The sequence below is a fragment of the Microcaecilia unicolor genome, chromosome 10, assembly GCF_901765095.1.
Source record: "Microcaecilia unicolor chromosome 10, aMicUni1.1, whole genome shotgun sequence".
Classification (NCBI taxonomy): Eukaryota; Metazoa; Chordata; class Amphibia; order Gymnophiona; family Siphonopidae; genus Microcaecilia; species Microcaecilia unicolor.
The window spans coordinates 218,262,492-218,287,119 of NC_044040.1; the positions used below are offsets into that span (position 1 = coordinate 218,262,492).

The following is a 24,628-nucleotide window of genomic DNA, read 5'->3' on the forward strand; positions in this document are numbered from 1 at the left end:
TACTCTGATTTTTCTGCTCGCTAAGGTTATATAAAGCTGCCTAAACGTAATTCGTCTTCAGCTACAGGTGAAAAAGGCGTCAGTCAAATCCTAAAAAATAAGTAAACAATTGAGCTTCCGAACTCAAGGACCTTCGGCGGGAGGCGGAGCCACCAGGACCTGATGGACGTTACCTACGTTGTTACCTTGGAAACGGGAAGTAAACGGAACACTGTGGACTGCAGAGGGCAGAGGAGAGGAGTGAGTGAGAGAGTGAGTGGGTGGGTGAGTGAGGGAGGGAGGGGGCGGCTGCTGATATTGCCCTGGGCACATATAGGACAAGAGGTGACAGCAGCAGCCTCAAAACAGAGGGGTCAGCACTGTACTTATCACTTCTATAGCGCTACAAGGCATGCGCAGCGCTGTACATCATACATAAAAAGACAGTCCCTGCTCAAAGAGCTTACAATCTAAATAGGACAGAACAACTAAGAGGTAAGGCAATTAAAGAGGTGGGGATAAAAGGGTACAGGGCAAGTGAGTAGTGGTTAGAATCAAAAGCAGCGTTAAAGAGGTGGGCTTTCAGCCTGGATTTGAAAACGGCCAAAGACGGGGCTAGACGTATAGGCTCGGGAAGTCTATTCCAGGCATGAGGTGCAGCGAGATAAAAGAAATGGAGTCTGGAATTAGCAATAGAGGAGAAGGGGACAGACACTACTACTACTACTACTACTTAACATTTCTAAAGCGCTACTAGGGTTACGCAGCGCTGTACAATTTAACATAAAAGGACAGGCCCTGCTCAAAGAGCTTACAATCTAAATAGGACAAGCAAACAGACAGAACAACTAAGAGGTAAGGCAATTAAAGAGGTGGGGATAAAAGGGTACAGGGCAAGTGAGTAGTGGTTAGAATCAAAAGCAGCGTTAAAGAGGTGGGCTTTCAGCCTGGATTTGAAAACGGCCAAAGACGGGGCTAGACGTATAGGCTCGGGAAGTCTATTCCAGGCATGAGGTGCAGCGAGATAAAAGAAATGGAGTCTGGAATTAGCAATAGAGGAGAAGGGGACAGACACTACTACTACTACTACTACTTAACATTTCTAAAGCGCTACTAGGGTTACGCAGCGCTGTACAATTTAACATAAAAGGACAGGCCCTGCTCAAAGAGCTTACAATCTAAATAGGACAAGCAAACAGACAGAACAACTAAGAGGTAAGGCAATTAAAGAGGTGGGGATAAAAGGGTACAGGGCAAGTGAGTAGTGGTTAGAATCAAAAGCAGCGTTAAAGAGGTGGGCTTTTAGCCTGGATTTGTAGAGGAGTGTGGTAGCCGTGTTAGTCCACTCTTAAGGTTACTCTGATTTTTCTGCTCGCTAAGGTTATATAAAGCTGCCTGTGCAGAAGGAATGGATCCTCAGAAGCTTAGCTGAAATTGGGTGGCGGAGCAGTTGGGGGGAAGAGGGGGTGGTGGTTGGGAGGCGAGGATAGGGGAGGGCAGACTTATACGGTCTGTACCAGAGCCGCTGATGGGAGGCGGGACTGGTGGTTGGGAGGCGGGAAATACTGCTGGGCAGACTTATATGGTCTGTGCCCTGAAAGGACAGGTACAAATTCAAGGTAAGGTATACACATATGAGTTTGTCTTGGGCAGACTAGATGGACCATGCAGGTCTTTTTCTGCCGTCATCTACTATGTTACTATCAATAGAAATCAAACAAAATAAAACATGGAAAAGAAAAGGTATCATCTTATTTTCTTTTCCATGTTTTATTTTGTTTGATTTCTATTGATAGCCTGGATTTGAAAATGGCCAAAGACAGGGCTAGACGTACAGGCTCGGGAAGTCTATTCCAGGTGTGGGGAGCAGCGAGATAAAAGGAACGGAGTCTGGAATTAGCACTAGAGGAGAAGGGGACAGACAAGAGAGATTTATCCACAGAACGGAGTACACGAGGGGGGGGGGGGGTAGGGAGAGACAAGAGTGGAGAGGTACTTGGGAGTGGTAGAGTGAATGTGCCTTGCAAGTTGCCGCCCCCCATAACTTCAGGCTCCTTTAACCTCAGAAACTCACAGCACCTATGGCACAGGAAACAAGACGGCCTCCAAGTGGAGGTTAGGAGTTTTTGAGGTTCAGGGGAGTTGGGGGTGTTTCTAATCCCCACAGTAGTGTATCATAATTAGATGTAGAAGCTAACATACCACAAGTGGGGGTGGGGTTTAAGTGTATTAATATTTCATCATACACCATCTCAAAATGAAGTGATGAATATGAGTTTCTGTAATCCAAAAATACTAAACTTAAAGTTGAAAACTGGTACTTATGGTGAGGGATTCGGTGTCCTTGTTTTGCTAGGGTCCTACCCTACGGGAACCTTGCACTGGTGCTGACTCCAGACAATGACACCCTTTTTCACAAAGTTCCCCAAGTAGCCACTGGTCTTGTCCAAGCCTAAAACTGGCACTGGAGTGAAGGAAAAAAAGGAGGGAGGGGAAGGTGGAAAGGAAAGAATGATTGCATCGGAAAGGGGACAGCAACAGGAGGAGGAAAAGGAAGGAGGGACAGAATGAAAAAGAGAGAAGGAAGGCAGGAAAGAGGGAAAGCAAGAGCATCACCATACTGGGACAGACTGAAGGTTCATCAAGCCCTGTATCCTGTTTCTAACAGTGGCCAAACCAGGTCACAACTATGTGTCAGAATCCCCACTCCCCCCACCCCCAACAAAAAAAACAAACAAACAAACAAACAAACAGATTTTATGTTGTTTAGCCTAGCAATAAACAGTGGATTTTCCCATCTTAATAAGGGCTTATGGATTTTTCTTTTAGGAAATTATCCAAACCTTTCTAAAACCTTGCTAAGCTAACTGCTTTTACCACATTATGTGGCAATGAATTCCAGAGTTATTTACACATTGAGTGAACAAATATGTTCTCTGATTTGTTTTAAATTTGCTTAGTAGCTTCCTTGTATTTTTGAAGAGTAATCAAGCGATTCATGTCTACCCGTTCCACTCTCAGTATTTTATAGACGTGGAGGGGCACGTCTTACCAGGAAAGCAATAATAACACAGTAAAGAGGATACGAGCAAAGGACAGAACAAAGAATGGGAGGGAAAAATGAGAGAGGGAAGGTGGCAAAAGGCAGAGGAAAATGGGATATAGGCAGGAGTCAGAGGAAGGAAGGAATGAGGTAAAAAAAAGATGGGGAAAGTAGATGAGAGTGAGAAGGAAAGAAAAGAGTAAGAGAGGGATATAAATAGGGAGGGAGGGAGAGGGAAGGATATAGGCAGAAGGAGGAAGGGAAGAGAGGGGGAGGAAAGGATGGAAGGGGGACAGAAGATGAGTAGGGAAGCACAGTAAAGAAGCAAGATTGATAGAGTATTATATAATACAATAATGTTAATAACATGCACTTTTTTGCATTGGAGTGGTGAGCAAGTTATAAAAATTCATAGTAGAAATCCTTTTCTTGTCTGATGTTCCCTGGCAGCCTGGAGAGAAGTCAGAATGATGAGCCAAGCGATGGAAGGTCTTTCGCTGCTAGATGTTTTGCGGATTAACACCGTCCTGGAGGACAGCTTGGACCAGCTCTCCATTCTGGGATACATCATGCCGGTGTCTTACCAAGACAGGTTGGATGCTAGCAATGTACGCTCCTTTATATGAAAGACAGAAGTACTTTCCAAAACACAGAGAGACGTATTTTCAAAGCACTTAGACTTACAAAGTTACATAGAGGCTCATTTTCAAAGCATTTAGACATATAACGAACTATAGTACTATGGTACTTTGTATGTGTAAGTGCTTTGAAAATGAGCCCCATAGCAACTTAACTTCTGGCTAAATGCATCACATCCCACTTTGCAAAGGCAGATACAGAGGGCAGAATAATTCCTTTTATTTCAACGCTGTACAATGTATCTAAAACTTGTAGATGCAGTGGTTGAAGGCCATGTAGGGCATGGTAGAGGTGGGATTCAAATGCACTGTGCATCTTTGAGGAGGAAATTGCTTAAATTCTGTAGTTTTTTGTGTATTGCTAATTTAAATTTGTAAGCCACATATACAGTCAGAGACTCCAGACAGGTACAGTACATAAAGAGAGTGATTTTCTGAAGCTTTATCCACGTGTAAAGCCCCTATTAAATGAGAAAACTGATTCTATATAACTACATGACTTCAAACATGCATGTAAAGTAGGAACACAGAAAGGGTACACATGCATTGACATAATCTGTAAGAGCACAGTGTGGGAGGAGTGAGGCAGAGTGGTCATGTATGTGTATATATGCATAGAGTACACACAGAAATTTACGCCTTAGAGAGGTGTAGAGCCCAATACTAGTGTAATAGGAAGCTCAACCAGGAGAAGACAGGGCCTGTGAATGTTCAGTGACTCACAGGTATCATATTGGCTTCCACTACTGGGCATAGCTCACTGTGGAGGTCCAGAAGGAGGTGGAACAGCCCTGTTTGTTACCCCCATCAACTGATGATTTGACCCTATTTGGAGTCCCAATCCAGAGTCTGAGAACTACTGCTCTATCATAGATCCCCTCCTCTGCCTTTCTTCCAAAGGATACATATTGAGATGTCTAGGTCTGCCCCTATAAGCTTTAGGATGAAGACCACTAACCATTTTAATAACCACCATTGTGTTCCTTCAGAATTGTACACAGTACTCCTAATGAGATCTCACCAGAGATTTATAGAGAAGAACTATTGTCTCCTTTTTCTTGCTGGCCATGCCTCTCTCTGTACACCCAAGCATCCTTATGGTTTTTACCATTGCCTTTTCTACCTACTTGGCCACCTTAATGTCATCAGATACCTCCACCTCCAGGTTCTACTCCTCTTTCATGCATAAAAGTACTTCACCCCCTATACTGTATCACTCCCGTTGAGTATTAGTTGCTAAATTTTGGACCATTCTTCAAGTTTTGCTTCCAGAGTGTCTACCCTATTGCATATTTTGGTATCATCCACAAAAAGGAACACAACTGGTAATACTCTTATACTTAAAGTCAACTCCAACTACTGCTGCCTTTTATTGCCTCACTCAACTAGGGCCTATATCAAGGATGGAAGGGGGATGGGATTTGAGATACTGCCTTTCTGTGGTTACAATCAAAACAGTTTACATATTATATACAGGTACTTATTTTGTATCCGGGGCAATGGAGGATTAAGTGACTTGCCTAGAGTCACAAGGAGTTGCAGTGGGAACTGAACTCAGTTCCCCAGAGTCTCAGGCCACTGCGCTAACCATTAGGCTACTCCTCCACTCATTTTGGGTTCTGTAACTTGATGAGAGATTGTATGTGTGTGCTCAGTGCAAAGAGCTCCTAGTGCTCAGAGAATGAGTCCGTTCTCTAGGGGCTAGAGTAGAAGACTTGGAGGAGCTGAGGGAGACAAAGAGGTACATAGAGGAGACCTACAGGAACATTGTAGAAGTCCCACCACCAGTCTGGCAGCCTCCGTGCTGCCTTGGAGGAGGGAGGTCTCCTAAAAGGAGAGCATCACCCTGGTGAAGCTGGAAGTAATCCTTTAGCTAAGACCAGCCCACCAGGAGATGTAATATCCTCTTGCATTGAGGATGTGTCTCCAGGAGCTTCTACCCAGGAGGGAAGGTTTAGTTGTAGTTGGTGATTTGATTATTAGGCATGTAGATAGCTGGGTGGCTGCTGGACATGAGGATCACCTACCTGGTCACTTGCCTGCCTGGTACGAAGGTGGTGAACCTCATGCATCACCTAGATTGGATTTTAGATAGTGCTGGGGAGGAGCTGTCTGTCTTGGAACTTGTGGGAGGGAGGTTCTGGAAGCCAAATTTAGGCTCCTAGTTAGAAAGCAGAAATCCAGATCCTCCAGGGTAGCATTTTCAGAAATGCTCCCCGTTTCACACACAGGACCCAAGAAAGAAAGGGAAATGGGAATTGATATATACCGCCTTTCTGTGTTTTTTTGCAACTACATTCAAAGCGGTTTACATAGTATATACAGGTACTTATTTGTACCTGGGGCAATGGAGGGTTAAGTGACTTGCCCATAGTCACAAGGAACTGCAGAGACAGGCAAAGCTCCGAAGTCTCAATACGTGGTTGAGATGATGGTGCACCAATGAGGGATTTAGATTTGTTAGGAACTGGGCAACATCTGGGGAAGGGGGAGCCTTTTCTGAAAGGATAGACTCTACCTTAACCAAGATAGAACCAGTTTGCTGGCACTAACATTTAAAAAGGAGATAGAGCAGCTTTTAAACTAAAATAGGGGGGCAAGCAGACAGTTACTCAGGAGCACATGGTTCAGTGTGGAGTATGCTTGAAGGATACTATTGAAATAGGATCTTTAGGGAGTCCTAATAGAGAGGTTTCAATAACTGTGAAAGAAAGCCAGGAGTGTTCAATGAGAGAACAGAGTAAAGGATGCAAATTATCCTCATTAACTTCAAAGCAGCCTATGGAAGGAAAAAAAGACATTTTGAAGTGTCTATGTACAATGCTAGAAGGCCTTTAGGAGAATTGGAGTATATAGCACTAAATAAAGAGGTAGATATAATAGGCATTTGAGAGACCTGGTGGAAGGAGGACAATCAATGGGACACTGTGTTAGCAGGGTACAAATTATTTCACAATGATAGAGTGGATCATATTGGAGGGGAGTTGTGCTATATGTTAAAGAGGGAAATAAACATTCTACATGAAACAGATAGCAGCGTGGAATCCTTATGGATAGAAATTCCAGGTGTGAAGGGAAGGGAGTAAACATGGAGACAGGAATGCGGTAGAACTAGAGGACATGAATTGAGGTTGAAGGGGGGCAGACTCAAGAGTAATGTCAGGAAGTATTTTTTCATGGAGAGGGTGGTGGATATGTGGAACGCCCTCCCTCGGGAGGTGGTGGAGATGGAAACGGTAATGGAATTCAAACATGCGTGAGATAAAGACAAAGGAATCCTGTTTAGAAGGAATGGATCCACGGAATCTTAGCAGAGATTGGGTGGCAACACCGGTAATTGGGAAGCAAAACCAGTGCTGGGCAGACTTCTACGGTCTACGCCCCGATTTTGACTGACTAGATATGGATGGGCTGGAGTATAAATTTTAAGTGGCTTTGACGTTAGCTTCAGAACTCTTAGTACAGGAACTGTGCTGGGCAGACTTCTACGGTCTGTGCCCTGAGAAAGGAAAGGACAAATCAAACTTGGGTATAAAGTATCACATACCATGTAAAATGAGTTTATCTTGTTGGGCAGACTGGATGGATCGTACAGGTCTTTATCTGCCGTCATTTACTGTGTTACTATGAATTATGTTAACTTAAATGATTGGTTGGTTATTTACATGGTTACGATATTCCGCGAAACTCAGCAATATTAATCTAGGTGGATTCCAAATTACAATAAGATTCAAACACCAGGCCTTTTTTTGTGCTGGTATGTGCTGGTTTCCCCGCTCAACCCCCGCTTCTCTCCCATGGCCACAGCTGCGTTTTCCAATGAGCAGCAGCAGTGGGCAAAGTATATACAATCAAACATATAAACGGCGAGTGACCGTACTCACTCGCAAATGCGCAGTAGAGACTTCCCTCTCTGCCCCGCCCCCCCTTCAATATGTGATGATGGGGGTGGGACAGAGAGGGAAGTCTCTACTGGCATGCTGCAGACGTCGGAACCGCTCCCCCTCCCCCGGAGTCGCCGCCGCCCCTCCATCTGGCCCGAGCACTGTGAACTTACATCAGCAGCACGCAGCAGCAGGCACATCAGCAAAGCTGCCGTCGGGCTTCCTTCTCTGCCTTTGTCCCGCCCTCGCTGACGTTACGTCACACGAGGGCGGGACACAGGCAGAGAAGGAAGCCCGCCCCGACGGCAGCTTTGCTGATGTGTCTGCTGCTGCGTGCTGATGTAAGTTTACAGTGCTGCTTGGGCCGGGTGGAGGGGCGGCGGCAGCGACTCCGGGGGGGGGGGGGCTCAGAAACCCCCCTCCCATTCCAAAAGTAGCCCGTTTTCATGGGCTCAACGGCTAGTCAAAGAAGAAGAAGGTAAGTGAAAGTGAAGTATCATTTATTTATTTAGATTTTTGCTCACACCTTTTTCAGTAGTAGCTCAAGGTGAGTTACATTCAGGTACTCTGGCTATTTCTCTGTCCCAGGAGGGCTCACAATCTAAGTTTGTACTTGAGGCAATGGAGGGTTAAGTGACTTGCCCAAGATCACAAGGAGCAGCAGTGGGATTTGAACTGGCCACCTCTGGATTGCAAGACTGGTGCTCTAACCACTAGGCCACTCCTCCACTCCAAAATATGCCTCAAAAAGCATATTTTTAGTGTGGCTTATTTTCACACTGTTGTTCCACGATCTACTCGTACTTGTTCAACATATATTCATTTTATTTCACTCATAACAATATTTTTACTTCACACTAAATTATTCACATGCAAGGTTCATATCGCCTCACTTTTACTCTTTTAGACCAACAACGTTCTTATTTTAAAGACACACCATTGAAAATATTTGCGTTTGACATATATTTTTACTAAGGTTAGTTCATTTATCCACAATTTCACCTTCACGACTCTTGATGATGTTTTTTCACCTTAACATTTGTTTTATTCATTTATTTGTCTCTCTTAACGTTCGTTTCAGATGACACTCTTTTATCTTACCTGCCTTAAGCAATCAAAAAGATGTCACAGCTTTTGTTTTTCACTATATACTTCACTTTTACTTACCTTCTTCTTCTTTTATTCATTGTCTATACACCATATTTATTACCTTAACACCACTATTGAATGTTTTCATCATATATCTATTATATAATTTGCTTTATATATTTTTTTTACATTATAATTATATGTTCACATTTGTGATTCATTGACATCTGTGCAGACTCCTGAAGCAGGCACATGTGTGCCAAAACATGGTACCATGTTGAGGCATCATTTAATAAAAGCATTTTATTATTATTATTATTATTTATTGCATTTGTATCCCACATTCCCCCACCTATTTGCAGGCTCAATGTGGCTTACATAGATTTGATAGCATTGTCATAGTTGGATATCAGATACAGTTAGTACTGTGTATCGCTTAAGGAAGGGAGAGGGAAGAAGGAAGATAGGTGATAAGGTAGTTTTACAGGGTGTGCGTTCATAATTGGGTGGACTTAGTGAGGTTATAGGTTTTCGTTGTAGGCTTTGTTGAAGAAGAATGTTTTCAGAGATTTTCGAAACATAGCTGTTTCTTTGATTGCTTTCAGGTCTGTAGGTAGTGCATTCCATATCTGCGTGCTCTTGTAAGAGAAGGTAGTGGTGTGCATCAGCTTGTATTTAAGTCCTTTGCAGCTGGGGTAGTGCAGGTTGAGAAATTTGCGGGATGATCTTGTGGCGTTTCTGGGAGGTAGGTCCACGAGGTTGAGCATATAGATTGGGGCGTCTGCATGAATGATTTTGTGTACAATCGTGCAGATCTTGAACACAATGCGCTCCTTAAGTGGAAGCCAGTGAAGTTTCTCTCTTATGGGTTTTCCAAATATGAGTCTGGCAGCTGTATTCTGGGCAGTTTGGAGTTTTTTGTTTGTCTGTTCTTTGCACCCGACATATAGTGCGTTGCAGTAGTCCAGATGGCTTATTACTACCATTGATTGTACCAGGGTACGGAAGATGTATCTTGGGAAGAAAGGTTTTACTCTCAAGTTTCCACATGGTGTAGAACATCTGTATATCAAGAGTCCTTGGTTTGTTTTGAAGAGCCCAGTCCTGTTCCCACCTCTCTTCTGGTTGTGATTCTGATGTGGGACTTTAGTGTTCTTTCCACTGTTGAGGTTTTGTCCGATTCTGTTCACTTAGAGCAGAACTTTCCAAACTGTGGGTCATGACTCCAAATGGAGTTGCAAAGCCTACAGTCGGGGTTGTGACCTGGGCGGGTGCTATATGAGATGTCATTGTCTTGTGCTTGTTGGGGATCATGCACTTTTGGTGGCTATTTGAACTGGGGTTGTGGCCATTGAAAGATTGTGAGCACTGATTTAGGGATTTGCTGAAACACACAACTTGACTAGAGCTCATTAGCTGGCAGTAGTAGCCCAGGACTTGGGATATGAGAGCACAAACTTCACATTCCTAGCCCTAGCTGGTCCAAGAGGAGGGAACCTGAGCCAAGGCTGACATGAACCATTGCAGCAGCCCTGACTAACCGTTACAGGTTCTGTGTCAGCAGAGAGGAGGAGCAGCCACATGGTTGGAGCAGTGGGCCAAGAACCAGGGAAGGCAGAGTTCAAATGTTTCTCTTTTTGATCTTGGGTAAATCACTCAATTATCCATTGTCTCTGATACAAACAGATTGTAAGCTCTTTAGGGGCAGAAAGATACCTACTATACTTGAATGTAACTTACCTTGGGCTTTTAATTAAAAGGGTGTGAGCTAAATCCAAAATCCTCTTCTAATACAGATTCTCTATTGTCCAGGTTGTTGGATGTGAAATCAACAAAATACTGAAAAATCAGAAGCAGCTAGAATCAAAGTTTGAAAAGCTGATGTCATCCAGGGCTGAGATCCGGTCATCAGTACCAGTAGATTCTGAGAAGCTCACAGAACTGGAACAGCAGCTGCACGAGACAAGTGGTGACCTGAGAAGGGCCAATTACCTCTTCAGCAAGACAGCAAAACAGAGCCCTCTGACATCGGATAACCTGAAAAAGGTTCAGGCCGACAGGTGAGGATAGAGTGATCAGGACAGACCCCCTTCCCCAGTACAATTTGTAAAGACAAACCTGCGGAATGAAGTTCACACAACAAAAAGGCTTGGAAGACAAATAACAAGTAAAACAGAAAGCACACAAACTAGAATAAAGAGTAACTTCCATTAAGGGCTTTAATTCAGTGAACCATTTTCCAATTATCAGTATAGATTGATTAGTTTTGCCATTTTCCTGCTATGCCGTTCCTGACTTTATTTATAACCTATGGACTGCCTTTATGTGAACAAAGCAGTGGCTTAATCCCAGTATACATGAGAGAGGTTTCCTGTGTTTCTCTCACTCCAGTGAATTATGTCTCTCATCTTCTTAGGTCTGGCTTAATCCAAGTATATATGGGAGAGGTGGAAAACAACAAAGCAGATCAATAGTAAATGTAAACGAGGTTTATTAATAAAATAGCATATAGAGTATACTGCCCGACACAGGCCGTGTTTCGCCCAGCAGGGCTGCGTCAGGGGCTACTCAATGATCCTTACTATAAATACCATATAATGAATGTTTGTTCCAGTAAATAATAATGCTCAGAGTACAAAAAAAACCCCAGCATAAACCATATTAAACAGAGGGCAACCGGATAATTTTCTTTTCTTTAGTCAGTGACATCACTCTGGAATCCTTGGAAGAGTTTGGCTCTGTGCTTCCTTTTCAGTTCATAGCAGGGACCAAGGTCTCTCTATTGTTGGAGCTGGTTTATTCACAAGGAGTCTTCAAAATGGAGAGCGTCTCAGCTATACTTTATTGGTCAGACCCGACATGGTCTGCGTTTCAGCAACAAATGCCAGTGTCAGGGGTTTTGAATCCCCTGTTGCAAATGTCACCACACCCCACTGGCTTTTTACTATCACCATTCTCCTGCAATTCTAAACAATGTCAATGATAAAATACTTCTCCCCCCCCAAACAATCTTTTGTTGGTCTAGCTGTCTGCGTTTCTTTTCTGGCCATTATTATTATTCATTTAATTGTGTTGTATAGAGGAGGGGGCTGTTAAATAATGATCCGTCCTGGGTGTCATATATGCCACTGGAGTAGTTAAAGCTTGTAAAAAAACAGCTAACAAGTATCTGAATTTCTATTGAAATGACTCTTTCTTGTATAAAGGAAAGGTGAGCTCTTATATCTCAGTAAGTAGCAATGGGCAAATATTTCTAAGATCTTCCAACCCCTGAAGCAGAAGAATTTGAAACATGTCGGGAAGTGGGAAGTCGTCACTTTTATGTGGTCCATCTGAAATTGTAAATATATTGAAGAAGAAAAAAAAAAGAACATGTACTTGGTAGATAGTCTCAGATACTCCCCGTAATCATACGGTCTAAGTATGCCAGATACACAGTACAGATAACGATGAGGATTTTAAATTATCTAGATAGGCTTTTGTATATGATTAAAAAGGAGCATTTATTAATTTAGTGAAAGGTAAAGAATTTTGCATCATCAGCAAATTAAGCTCCTTAACCCCCCCCCCCCCACCCCCAAGTTTCTGCTAAGTCTATTTTTGTCAGTATTGAAGTGTCTGATCATTTTCATTTCAGATGTCTCTTTTTTTTTTTTTTCCTGAATTTCCCTTTTATTTTTTTCAATCATAAGGTTACTGATGCAGTGTTCTGGTCCAAATAAGGAGAAGCCTTTGGTTGGGACTAAAATTCTTATATGTATCACTTGCTGTGGTTCCTGACAGGCAGTTTGTGACAGAGGTGATTGCTGAGACGGTGCAGGATCTGAAGACATCAGGAACCTTTCAGAGCCTCCTCAAAGCTGTGGAAGGGGAAAAGGAGCAGAGAGAAAATGTTCATGCCACTATTGCCAGGTGAGAAACCACATTATCCCTTTGGCCATCTTGACAAAAGAGCTAAAGCTGCTTTTTGTCTGATGACACAAGCCAGCAACAGGATTAATCGAAGACACAGAGATAAAAACACTTACTGAATAACTTCTCCGGTCAATATGCCAAGTGACTTAACCAGCCAGAAATGGCTCCTGGCTGGTTTACAAGTTCAGGGCTATCTAGTAATTTTCAGCAGCACTTAATGAAAATGTCCAGTTAGTGCCTCACTGAAAACTGGCAATGTGGTGGTGGTGGTGGGGGCGTTCTGGGCTTGAGTCATTGTAAAAATAGGGCCGTATAAAAGGTGCCCCATAGCCAATTAAGTGCTCTGCTTTAGCCGGCTCAAAGCCTGGACATGGCCCGGCTTTGAATTTCTGGGTATAAGGCTGGCAGAGGTCAGCAAATCACTGAGCATCACCAGTTGAATATCAGACCTCCTGTTTTCTAAAAATTGCCAAGCACACAGGAGCATTCTAGGAACTCTCCAATGCAGTTCCCTAAAGACCCTACTAGGTGGCACTGTTGTTGCATACCTTCCTTCAGTTGGTGTTGCCACACTTCAAGGTTTCTACTGCTGGATTTGGTGGCATTTTTAAGACGATTGATAGTTTATTAAAATGAATACGACACAAGCAATTTTTATATTTTGAAAATAAACTATGATTCAAGCTTTCCCAGAAAGGCAGAATTTTAAATGAGTAACGGTCCAGATTGTAGTTAGTTAGTCAGTTAGATTATTGTAATGACCTACTTTGAGGAAGACCTGCCAAACTGATTTATAAACTTCAGTTGATACAAAATATGTCAACAAGGACAATACTAGGTAGATCAAGAAAAAACAGGCTTATTCTGTAATTGCATACATTGCATGAGGTTTAGGTGTATCATAGGCCTCTTTACAGATCTGGAACTGTAAACTGGTATGTGCCAGGATGTGAAATTTGATCATTGTAGGTGATATCCTTAAGGGTGCCTTCACTTTGTGAGAACAGCATCTATGACTCAGGAAGAGGAGGTTTAGGTGATGACTCCCACACTTCCAGTAGAGCTCACCCTGTAAAAGAGCTACTTAACCTTTCGGGAAAAAATCAAAGAGCTGGTTGTTTGTATCGTTGTAGCAGGAAAGTCAGTAGGATGAAGCTTAAATTGCGGATCAGAAAATAATCTGGCCTTTAGAAAAGTTTGAAGACCTGCTGTTTCCATTTCTGTAATATGACAGTTATTGGTACGAGTCTTTAATGTTTAGTTCAGGGTTACTGGGGCAAGATGTATAAATTTTTGTTTGGAGTGTGGTTGGGATTTATGGTATTTTCAGTTGATGAAATGTTTGAAGTTTATGTTTGTATTTTTGATTGTTGTTCTGTATTATTTTGTACACTCCTTCAGGTGGCAGTATAAGTCTTAAAAAGCTGCAGTAAATGAACCTGAGCTCAGCATGCTGGCAAGTACCAGAGCAATGAGGCACCAGATGCTAACCAGGCTGTGGTATTTTAAATAAATTGCACATGGGCTAAAAGTTTTGCAGGAACACAAAGGAAAAGGGAGTTGCAATAATTATGACCAGTTGCCAGCTTAGGCTGGTATAACAGGTTTTAAGGTGGTGGGGACTGAATGAAAGGAATACTAGGCGCAATCTGGATGTGCTTTCCAAGGATTCAAAAACACAAAGGGCCACTGGTGTTCTGCCTTAGACAAACTGGAGAGTCCAGGGCTATAACTTTCATCTGTGTTAACAGTAAGCTTATGATTCTTTATTCAGTTTGACACCTGACAGACACCCATTAACAATCTCCATAAAGCCACAGAAAACTGCCAGATTGACATTTGTTTTCACTATAGTTGGGAGACATATTTTGGCTTAATTTTCCCTGTGAATATGTGATTAAAATTCAGTCAGTTAAATATGTTTTCTTTGAATCGGCTATTGTCCTTTTTGGGCTCTAAGCCGACCTCTATTCCCCCCCCCCCCCCCTCCCTTTGCTTTGGCACTTTATTACATCTACTCCATAACCTCTTCTTAGTTTGATATATAAGGAGGTGGTAGTTGGAGTTGTATTAGCTATATTTTGTTCCTTTATGTGACTTCTTATTCCTTATTAATGAGATTTTGTGTCTTTCTGTTCAAGAGTTTTTTTGTAAAATTTCAAAATGACTTATAAATAAAAGTAAAAAAAAAAAAAAAAGATTATCCTTAGATTAGTTAAAACTGCCTGAGCAGTTTGTTCAAGAGTCACTACACGATTCTCACGTTCCACCAATTTAGATGAAGCTTCTACAGAGAATTTAGACAACAATCACAAATTTTCTTGCAATGTTTTTTGTCCATCTGAGTGAACTGTGCACTGGGTAATGGATAAAAGTTTACTGGACTTTCCTGTTTCTCCATGATGTTGTCTTTGATTTTTCTTTAGGGAGGAGGAAGGGCGAAAGCAGATAAAGTTTCTGCAGAAACAGCTGCAGGATGTCAAGAGAGAAAAGGAAGTGGAAATTCAGGTAAGGACAACTGCAGAACGGGGAATGATCTCCGGTGGGCAGGAGTCAAGCTCATGTTCAGTCCATTCATCGACATTGTTACTGCAGAAGGAAAGTGAAGGTGGCATCATTAGACCATTGTGCTGGAAAGAGGAATTATTTGGACCCAATGCAGATAAAAATCAGATTATAATGTATATACCTCAGGAACGCTGCCTTTCTCTGAAGACAAGCAGGATAAAACATGACCTGATGTCACTGTTGGAGCCCAACGCAGGAAATTCTAGAGAGGTTTTTTAAAAGCTTTCAAGTAGGCTCACCATACACATGCACCATTTCTTTCTACAGAGCTGATTGGACACACAGCATCAGAGCTCATGTCAGATGTTTGTTCAAGAAGTTTTTTCATGTCCTGTCATTGTCATGAGGTGATTTGTTTCCGTTAATTGGAAAGGGGATGGGATTTGATATACTGCCTTTCTGTGCTTACAATCAAAGCAGTTTACATATTAGTGCCTTTAGTCCTGGGTTTTTTATATTTTTTCATGTATTGCTGTATACAGGTCTCAGGCTCCTGGTCAGGATAGTTTTTTCATCTTCAAGTTGTTCAATTTTGCAAATGGTATTTTTCCAGGTGACATGTTCAAGAAGAAACCCCCCAGTTGCTTTAAGAATGCAAGAGGACCTCATCCATAACAGATAATCATAATGCCTGAGGTTCAACTGTGATCCCTCTCATTGTAAATTGTGTTCACAGATGTCCAAGAGAGGGATTCATGGCCATGAGAAGCATCATGAACAACTTTTTACGTAAATAAGTCTGGTCCATCAACTTAGTCTTTGAAAACATCATTCTAGTCCCACCCACAGAAGAGGAAGGATTCAACCTTTTCATCTGTGCTCAGTCAGCAATTTTGAATGCCAGGTGGAGACTGGTACACATCAGTATTGCACCTCGACGGAGCACAGTTCTGAGAACACCAGTGTCCTTGAAGTGCCCCTGATATGAGGTCTCCAAGAATCTAAGACCCCATTTCCTCAGGTGACAACTACTGCACTCCCCCATGCCTGTCAATGGCAGTTTTTGAGGAGCAGCTCATGAAGGAATTCAAGATGACGATGGAACATGTCTTTGCTTGATGCAATGCTGTGGCTTTGACATTGTCAGTGTTGAGACAGAGAGACATCTAGCCAATCCTTGAGGTCCATGCACTGCCTGCAGGGGAGATACCCAAGGCCACAACCTGGTTCTGATGTCAATAGGTCAAGATATGTAGAGACCCAGGCTTCTTCTCTGTGAGCATTTTCTGGGTCAGATTATGAGTGCTCCTGGGATTCTGACTAGGAACTGGAGGTACTCTGTCTATCCAGGTTGCCATTGGATCCTTCTCCACCAGAATAGCACTCATTCAGTGATTTTGTGAGGAAAGTGGTCATGCCATTTCATTTAAGTGAGAGACAGAGGAGACAGAAACATTGGATATCCCCTAATTTCTCGAACCCCTCCCCCCTGTTCACAAAACCTTTAGAATGAGAATGTGGGAGACCCCTCCTTCTGTATCTTCTAAACACAAGAAGGACAACTCGATGTACAGAGTCCAGAAGAATCCAGGATTCAAGAAGCAATCACCAGTTCACGGTGGTAGACTCTGCCCTCAAAGGGGCCATAAGTTCTAAGACTCATTTCTGAGTCCCCCCCAGGGGAGAATAGCACAGATATTAGAGTCTTTTAGGAGGAAGGGTTTTTTTTTGTTCAGAACGTTATGCTCACATCCTGCATAGTTTCTTACCAGTTCTTTATAGCCATGTAGCTCTTTGAGCAGGGACTGTCTTTCTTCTATGTTTGTGCAGCGCTGCATACGCCTTGTAGCGCTATAGAAATGCTAAATAGTAGTAGTAGTAATGTATCACCACCTTCAAAGAATTCAAGAGAGAACTTAAAACACTACTGGGGTCCTTTTACTAAGGTGTGCTGAAAAATGGGCCATGGTAGTGTAGGTGCGTGTTTTGGGCGTACACAGAATCATTTTTCAGCGCACCTGGAAAAAATGCCTTTTTTAAAACGTATCCTGAAAATTGATGTGCAGCTAAATGAAAATTACCACGCGTCCATTTTGGGTCTGAGACCTTACCACCAGCCATTGACCTACCAGTAAAGTCTCACACGGTAACCAGGTGATAATGACCTGCACATGTCCGATACATGTGTCCGAAAATGGACGTGCGCCCAAAATGAAGTTACCGCAAGAGCCACGCAGTAGCCGGGTGGTAACTCCATTTTGTTGTGCGTTGGGTGCGCATAGACGCTTATGTGCCTTAGTAAAAGGACTGTACTGTTTTTACATGCCTACAGCTGGGGAGAAACACGAGTGTCTGTCACTAAACATTCAATGTAAGATACATGGAACTGTTTCAATACATTCCTGTGATTTTTCAACAATGTTAATATACTGAATTATGTACACTGGATTATGTCCTGTTTTATTATGAATGTTCTTATTGTAATCCGTTTAGAATATAAGTTTTATAATAAAAAAGTACTTGTGAGAGATATTAATTGTGTGCAGTATGGTGAAATTTGCTGACATTCTGTCTCAGCAGAAAGCTGACAAAATCCGTTTTTTTCTATACCTGTTGTTTCTGGATGTGGCAGTTATGGGGGACTTAGTTCATAAATTGTTTAGAAGGTATAATAATGAAAGCTTTCTTATTCTGGTGCCTATCACAACTGTAAGATTTAAGAAATCTCCTGTTTCAGGTAAATGTGCCCTGTTAAAAGCTCGATCAGTCTGGAGCAAGACTTATTGATATTTGATCTCCTTAGTGATTGTAATTTACGTATTTTATGTATTTCTCAGTCCTGGCTTCTTCCTGATGAAACTGTCTCCACAGCTCCTTTATGTCCTCCTGGTTTTTATCTTTACTCTTAATCATGTAATGGTGGTGTGTTGTTAATTGCTAGAGACTCTTTTATATTTCGTAAGCAAAATGTCCCTGAACTAGAAGGTACTGAACTCTTTTTTTTTTAATGTTGTTTTATGTTACTGTGCCCCCCCCCTCCCCTCCCCTCCATTTTACCGTATTGGTTATTTTTTCTTCCATTTGCATCATTGCTTTCCTGACTACTCTACCAGGTTCTCTTAGCTTTTCCAGATATCGCCTGTCCTCCCCTTTCTGCGAACTCTTGTAGTTTATAAAGGCTAACCTCTTTCGCCTTATCTTTTCAGCTCCTACTTTTGAGGATCAAAGCAGCCTCCTTTCCTCTTACTTTTATTTACTTTCCTTACAAAAAGGTTTGTTGCCCTTACAATAGTTCCTTTCAGTTTTGTCCACTGTTTTCCAACCTCTTCTAGATGTTTCCATCCAGACAGCAATTCCTTCAGGTAATCCCCCATCTGAATAAAGTTAGTTTTTTTCAAGTTTAGAACCTTAACTTCTGAATAAACGCCCTGAAAACCTATCTTAATATTAAACCAACAATATTTTCACCTGCCCCATGCCGTCCTGGTTATCTGTGGTGCATTCTGTGAGTCTGGATATGCTTTTGTAACCAGTTGCATACTTGGCGGTTTTAATTTCAGCATCGTAACGAACTGATTGCTCATCTGAAGGACCAGCTTCAAGAAATGAAGGCAAAAACCAGCATGGAGGGCAAGTATACGAAGACAGACATGGATCTGCAGGTATATCAGACACAGAAGAAGTGCAACTACGCAGAGTCAGAACTAGAACAAAACATCCTGGTAAGCATCAGACACAACTATCTGCTTTCTCCATGTCTATCTCAGGACTTTTATATAGATTTGCATTCTGGGACTTGGCACACTCATGTGCTTGCAACTAAGGTTCAATGGAAATTAGTTGTACAAGTTTGCATTTGGGATGCAGAAGTCCAAGAAAACAGTACATAATACAGGGTGAGATACTGATGTGCGTCAAAACAAGACAGAGCTCAGAGTGACGTATCTTAACACCTCAATAGCCACAAAGACCAGAAGTCATGGTAAGAGGCTCCAGAACGGTACCTGCAGGAGAGAACATCAGAAAATATTTTTTTTCACAGAAAGAGTGGTGGCCATATGGAATGGCCTTCCAGGAGAGATGGTGAAGGCAGAAACAGTAACAGCAGTCAGTAGAGCCTGAGATAAGTCCGAAGTGTAGGGGAAAAACAGTACAATATCAGATTTTTTTCATTGTCCAAATACTACAGCAGACAAAAGCCATAAGGCTTTTGTCTGCTGTAGTATTTGGACAATGAAAAAAATCTGTCTGTACATAGTAGCTCATATCTGCTCATTTAGGGCCCTTTTTACTAAGCCATGCTATGGGCATGCTAGCGTTTTTAGCACGCTGATTAGTGCGCACTAAATGCTAAAGACACCCATAGGAATATATGGGTGTCTCTAGCATTTAGCATGTGCTAATTTTTAGCACACACTAAAAAAGCTAGAGCACCTTAGTGGCTCGAATCTCCAGCTTCGAAACTGATGAGGTTGGCCAACCTGATCTCAGATGGGAGCTAGAACTCAAAGAGCAGAGACATCAAGCTTTAAGAAAGTGTACCTGATTTGAGAGATAAGGGATGTTGACTCTCTATTCACACACTATAGAAGAAAGATTCCAGGAAAGGGGTGGTTTGCTCCATCATGCTCATTTCTGTTCTGTGTCATCAGAGGCTAAAGCTCAAAATGGATGAAGAGGTTCGTGTGCACATGGAGATCGAGAACTTCCTCAGACGCCAGCAGAGGGTGGGTGATGTTGTCTTCCAGTTTATAAGGTGATGGGGCGGGGGGGTTAAAGAAGTGCTTTCAGGAAGCCTTAGGCTTGGCAGAGGAATTAGCTGGTTTTAGCAAGGGCTGTCATTAATAGGGCGAGAAGGGAGGGACATGGTATTGATATTTTTATTTAAATAATTTGGGTTTTATTGTAATATGGCACATGCTAATTTGGGGTAACACAAGGATCAAAAATTGGAAATAAGAATACATCCACCAACTCCTAGTAGGCTAAACAGCTTCTTGTATTTCTACTTCCTATATATCTTGGAATACGGTAAGTCTCTGAGACTGTTGGGGAAGACGAAGGGAAAGCAGGGTCGTTATCCTCCTAATCCTCATCTTCTAAGCATTTGATCTTTTCTCCAGCACAGTGACTGGATGCTTTTGGTGTCAGTGATCCTTGCTCATTGGCTTGTCCTTTGAGAACATGATGCAAATCACTTTCTTGCCTGCAGGAGCTTGAAGAGAAGCTGGAACACTGGATGGAGAAGTATGATAAGGACACAGAAGCGAAGCAGCAGGAGCTGAATGACCTGAAATCAGCTCAGTTCAGTGATCAGCAGCGGCTACAGGGACTTGCTAAGCAGGTAAGCGTATATCTGAAGTTGGGTCAGATTTACACCACAGTATGATGCTATCAAATAGGAGTTTATTCTTGATTTTAATATTCTAGTTCCCATGTGTCACTATGAGTAGAGCGGTACAGAAGTAGATGCAGTGAGGGCTGCATGGTCACTGAGAACATGGTACTGATCGGTGTCTTCTTACTGTACACAGTACAGGGATTACGAGCGTGCAGTCATTCAAGACCGTATTCAGAAACAGGAGGAGAAGCAGAGGCGTCGGCAGGACAAACTGGAGTTAAAGAGCGTAGTGAAGGTAAAAACTGTTAAAACTATGTGCCCAGCTGTGAGGATGTACCCAACTCTGTGTCCACTAGTTGGCGCCCAAAATATTCTCCCTCTTTATCTCTTCTGGGAAGAACAGTAATAGATTGTGCAGAAGTTATGCCACATCAAATTGAGGTGACAATAGGGAACAGGCGGAACGGTCTGTCTTTGCCATTTAAGGCTAAGGTTAGAACTAGGAACATGTCCAATTTATTGAATATCGAGGGAAATGTGGAATGGGTTCCTATCCCTTGTTAGATCTTTGGGGAATAAGTCGCAGCTTGTAAGAGACTGGTTAGAGGATAATCAACCAGGTTGCTTGCAGTGGCTATCCTTGGTCGGCTGCCACCCGGGGCGGATCGCCGCTGCGCACCCCTCCACCAGGTGCAGCGGCGTCCCCCCCCTGGGTGCAGCATAACACTCCGGCGTATCACCGAAGCTCCCCCCCCCCCCCCCGGGTGCATTCTTACCTGCTGGGAGCAGTCGCGTGGCTGTCGGCTCTGCTGGTTCCATGCTCCCTGTGCCCCGGAACAGGAAGTAACCTGTTCCAGGGCAGAGGGAGCAGGGAACCAGCAGAGCCGACAGCCACGCGGCTGCTCCCTGCACCCCTCCAGCAGCTTGCACCCGGGGCAAACCGCCCCCACCCTCGGTACGCCACCGGTTGCTTGTTTCTTAGAGAAACCTGGCTAATAGAAGATGACCCTGTTATCAAGGATGTTTGACCTTTAGGATATAAATGTGTTTCTCTTTCTAGGAAAGGGAAGAAGGGAGGTGGAGTACGACATGTAAGATCGAGTAATAAATGGTTTAACTCAGAATTGTTGGAGATTAAAAAAAAGATGTTGTAGACTAGAGAAAAAATGGTTAAAATATAAAACCCAAGAAAATAGAAATAGATGGAGAGAAGTATGTGTTTATAAACTTCCTCTACAAAACTGAAGCCAGAACTGTGATTTCCTGTTAACCACTGACAAATCCTGGAGGATGCATTCCTTATCAGCAAAGAAAACTTTCAGTTGCAAAATCCTCAGAAACTTTTTCTAGTTCAATTCTTATTTGAAACAAATCTAATTGTTGTGTAGGAACAAATGACAGCCCTTTAGATAATAACTGACATTCTCCCACAGAGTGAACAACATGACATATTCACTACTACTGATTCATTTACTGTTGTCGTGAGCGTGTGGTTGGTCGATCCTTGGATGATATGATCATTGTTATCTTGTTAAGAAGCTGTTTTGTTTGCATATGTTGTAATTTGTTGGCTGAATCGGCTATCTCATGAATAAAATGTTGAAACATAAGATTGAGGAGGTAGAGATGCTCTGACTGTTCTGGATAGTCACTACTGCGTTTTCCTCTCTGCTGTCTGCCCCCTCTCCCTCTTTTCTGTGACATTGGATTATGCATTAGACTTGATGAATAATAACATTATAAACATTCTGAAAATTGAATACTGTGGGAAGGTTTTTTTTTAGCTGATGGAGAGTAGATCTATGTGATCACATTTAGCTCTGTAAACCTTTGGGTTTGTAGCTCTTTGAGGGTTTTATTTGGAACAAAAGTCTCTTTTTTTTTTTGTTAGTGGATCACTAGTTTTGTAATATTCTCTATACTGAAGTTTTGATACCACACCCGCTGTTTTGATATACCAATGAGCCCAGCCCAGCCCCCCCTCCTCGGTGGTTTGTTGAATCTAAACCTCACTATACAGTAAAATATTACCGAGAATGAAGTAACCACCGCAGAGCTTCTACAAGAACATTATACCACGATCAGAGGCAATTCCACAGCCTTCATGTCTTTTGTTCACTTCTTTTCACTTGGGTTTAATAGCTAATTACATGGAATTTAAATGAGGCATTCGCTCTGGCACAGAACTCATACAGGAAATGAAGGAGCTTTGAGAAAAAAAAAAAAGAAAAGCCAGGGTTTGAACTGTCCTGAAATGGGTTAAACATGTATCATTTACTACTAATAGTAACACTGCATCATCCTGTGAATTAGGGAAAGTCACTTAACCCTCCATTGCCCCAGGTACAAAATAAGTACCTGTATGTAATATGTAAACAGCTTTGATTGTAAACAGAAAGGCAGTAGCTCAAATCCCATCCCCCTTCTTTCCCCTAATAAATGTATCTGATTTGTTTCTAATTTCTGCTCAAAAATTCTCTTCAATTATTTTAGATCCAGGCCTGGTGGAAAGGAACAATGGTTCGGAAAGAACTAGGATCCTTCAAACTCCCCAAGAAGGGCAAAATCACTCCACAGAAAGGCAAAAAAGCAGCTGGCAAAAAGAAAAAGTGAGTGCTGCCTTGTTCGCACATGAGGGCATGATCAGAGCTTTTCAAGATGGTTCTGTACAGAGCATTTCACTTTTTATAGTAAATTTGTTTTTAAAGCCTTAAATTGATCTGAATGTTTTTGTAGTACCTACTACCCCCCTCCCCCACAACAGAATCACATAAATTCAGAAGTCCCATACAGCAGTATAGGTATAGTAACATAGCTGATGATGGCAGATAAAGACTCTTTTCAAAAAATACTAGGCATAGGGGGCATGCAAAGAAGTTACAAAATAGTAAATTTAAAACAAATAGAAAATATTGCTTCAATCAATATGTAATTAAACTCTGGAATTCATTGCTAGAGAATGTAATAAAAGCAGTTTGCTTAGCAGGGTTTAAAAAAGGTTTGGCTAGCTTCCTAAAAAAAGAAGTCCCCTTGGGGAAAATCCACTTATCTCTAGGATAAGCAACATAAAATGTATTGTACTGTTTTAAGTACTTGTAACCTGGATTGGCCAACCTTGGAAACAGGATGCTGGGCTTGATGGACCTTCGGTCTGTCCCAGTATGGCAATATTTATATTCTTACCTGTACAGTTTTATTCGTCTGCCCAACAAGACAAATTCAAAGTATAAGGTATGATACGTATATTTGGTCTTGATTTGTCCTTGGCATTTTCATGGCACAAACTGTAGAAGTCTGTCCATCAGTGGCCTTGTTCTGTAATTACAGAAGCTGAATCTGTCCAGTCACAATCAGGGCACAGACAGTAGAAGTCTGTCCAGCACTGGCTTTGCTTCCTAATTACTGGTGTTTGGTTCCACGCCTTCTATACAGCAATCTTCAGTATTTTTCAGATAGGGGTCACTTTAGCAGAAATACTTCATGTGATAACCAGGACAATAGGGGAGAGATTCAAGTGTACAGCGATGCGTATGTCTAGTAGCGCTATAGAAATGATTAGTAGTAGTAAGTAGCAGAAGGGGATTCACTTGAAGTGATGTGACCAGCTTGAGAAAATAACTTAGCCTAGCTGCTCAGGTGCACTCAGAGTAGCTGATTTAACAAAAGTCTTATCCCAACACTTCTTTTCTCGCCAGGACACTTCCTCCAGCTCAACTCAGTCACCTCTTAACCCTCAACCATTTCTCTCTGCAACTCCTTCCTTGTAAAAGGCAACTCTCCCCATCTCACAATGCCCATAGGCTTTGCTGCCATTACTGCCCCTGGAACAGATTGGTTTTCCTCCAGTACACTTTGAACTGCACTGTCCCAACACCTTCTCTGTTCTCAGTCCCACAAGAATGGTACAGCAATTTGGCACTGTGTGTTCGAGTTCCATTGTGCCCAAAACAGAACAGTTATCCCTGAGGTACTAGCAGAAAGCTGTCAGGGAAGATCATGGGTGTGTGGGAATAGGGCAAGAATGGTCAAGGAGCTACCTGTAATTGCCCTGTAAAAATCTGCACATCCTTATATGATTACTTACAGTCTGCTGTCTAAAAATCACAATTGCATTATAGTAAGAATTTGTTTCACTGATAAAAGGCATGCAACGCATAGCTCAAGGAATTCTTTCCAACCCTTCAGCACTTGTGTTTGTATATCTGACAATTTCCTATGTTTAATTTCTTTA

General features: G+C 42.3%; 2 protein-coding genes across 5 annotated transcripts in view; one reads left to right on the forward strand and one right to left on the reverse strand.

Annotated features, from left to right (window-relative positions):
* The first annotated feature begins 132 nt into the window (after positions 1 to 132).
* IQCG (IQ motif containing G) lies at positions 133 to 23,063 on the forward strand. 4 transcript variants are annotated; one of them, XM_030215871.1, is made up of 10 exons: positions 133 to 244; positions 3,473 to 3,630; positions 10,446 to 10,693; positions 12,417 to 12,545; positions 14,975 to 15,056; positions 18,617 to 18,778; positions 19,709 to 19,783; positions 20,269 to 20,400; positions 20,591 to 20,692; positions 22,891 to 23,063. In XM_030215871.1, exons 1-10 carry the CDS (start codon positions 163 to 165, stop codon positions 23,008 to 23,010), a joined length of 1,290 nt encoding a protein of 429 aa, XP_030071731.1. In that variant the 5' UTR covers positions 133 to 162; the 3' UTR covers positions 23,011 to 23,063. The 4 variants fall into 4 exon arrangements, with proteins under 4 accessions (XP_030071731.1, XP_030071732.1, XP_030071733.1 ...); XM_030215872.1 differs by having other exon boundaries at positions 215 to 252; XM_030215873.1 differs by having other exon boundaries at positions 220 to 240.
* The window catches only part of LRCH3 (leucine rich repeats and calponin homology domain containing 3), a 148,829-nt gene continuing 136,633 nt past the window's right edge, over positions 12,433 to 24,628 (reverse strand). Inside the window, exon 21 of the mRNA XM_030215867.1 lies at positions 12,433 to 12,493. Coding sequence (XP_030071727.1) covers positions 12,488 to 12,493 — 6 coding nt within the window. The 3' untranslated portion in view covers positions 12,433 to 12,487. The remainder of the gene's footprint in view (positions 12,494 to 24,628) is intronic.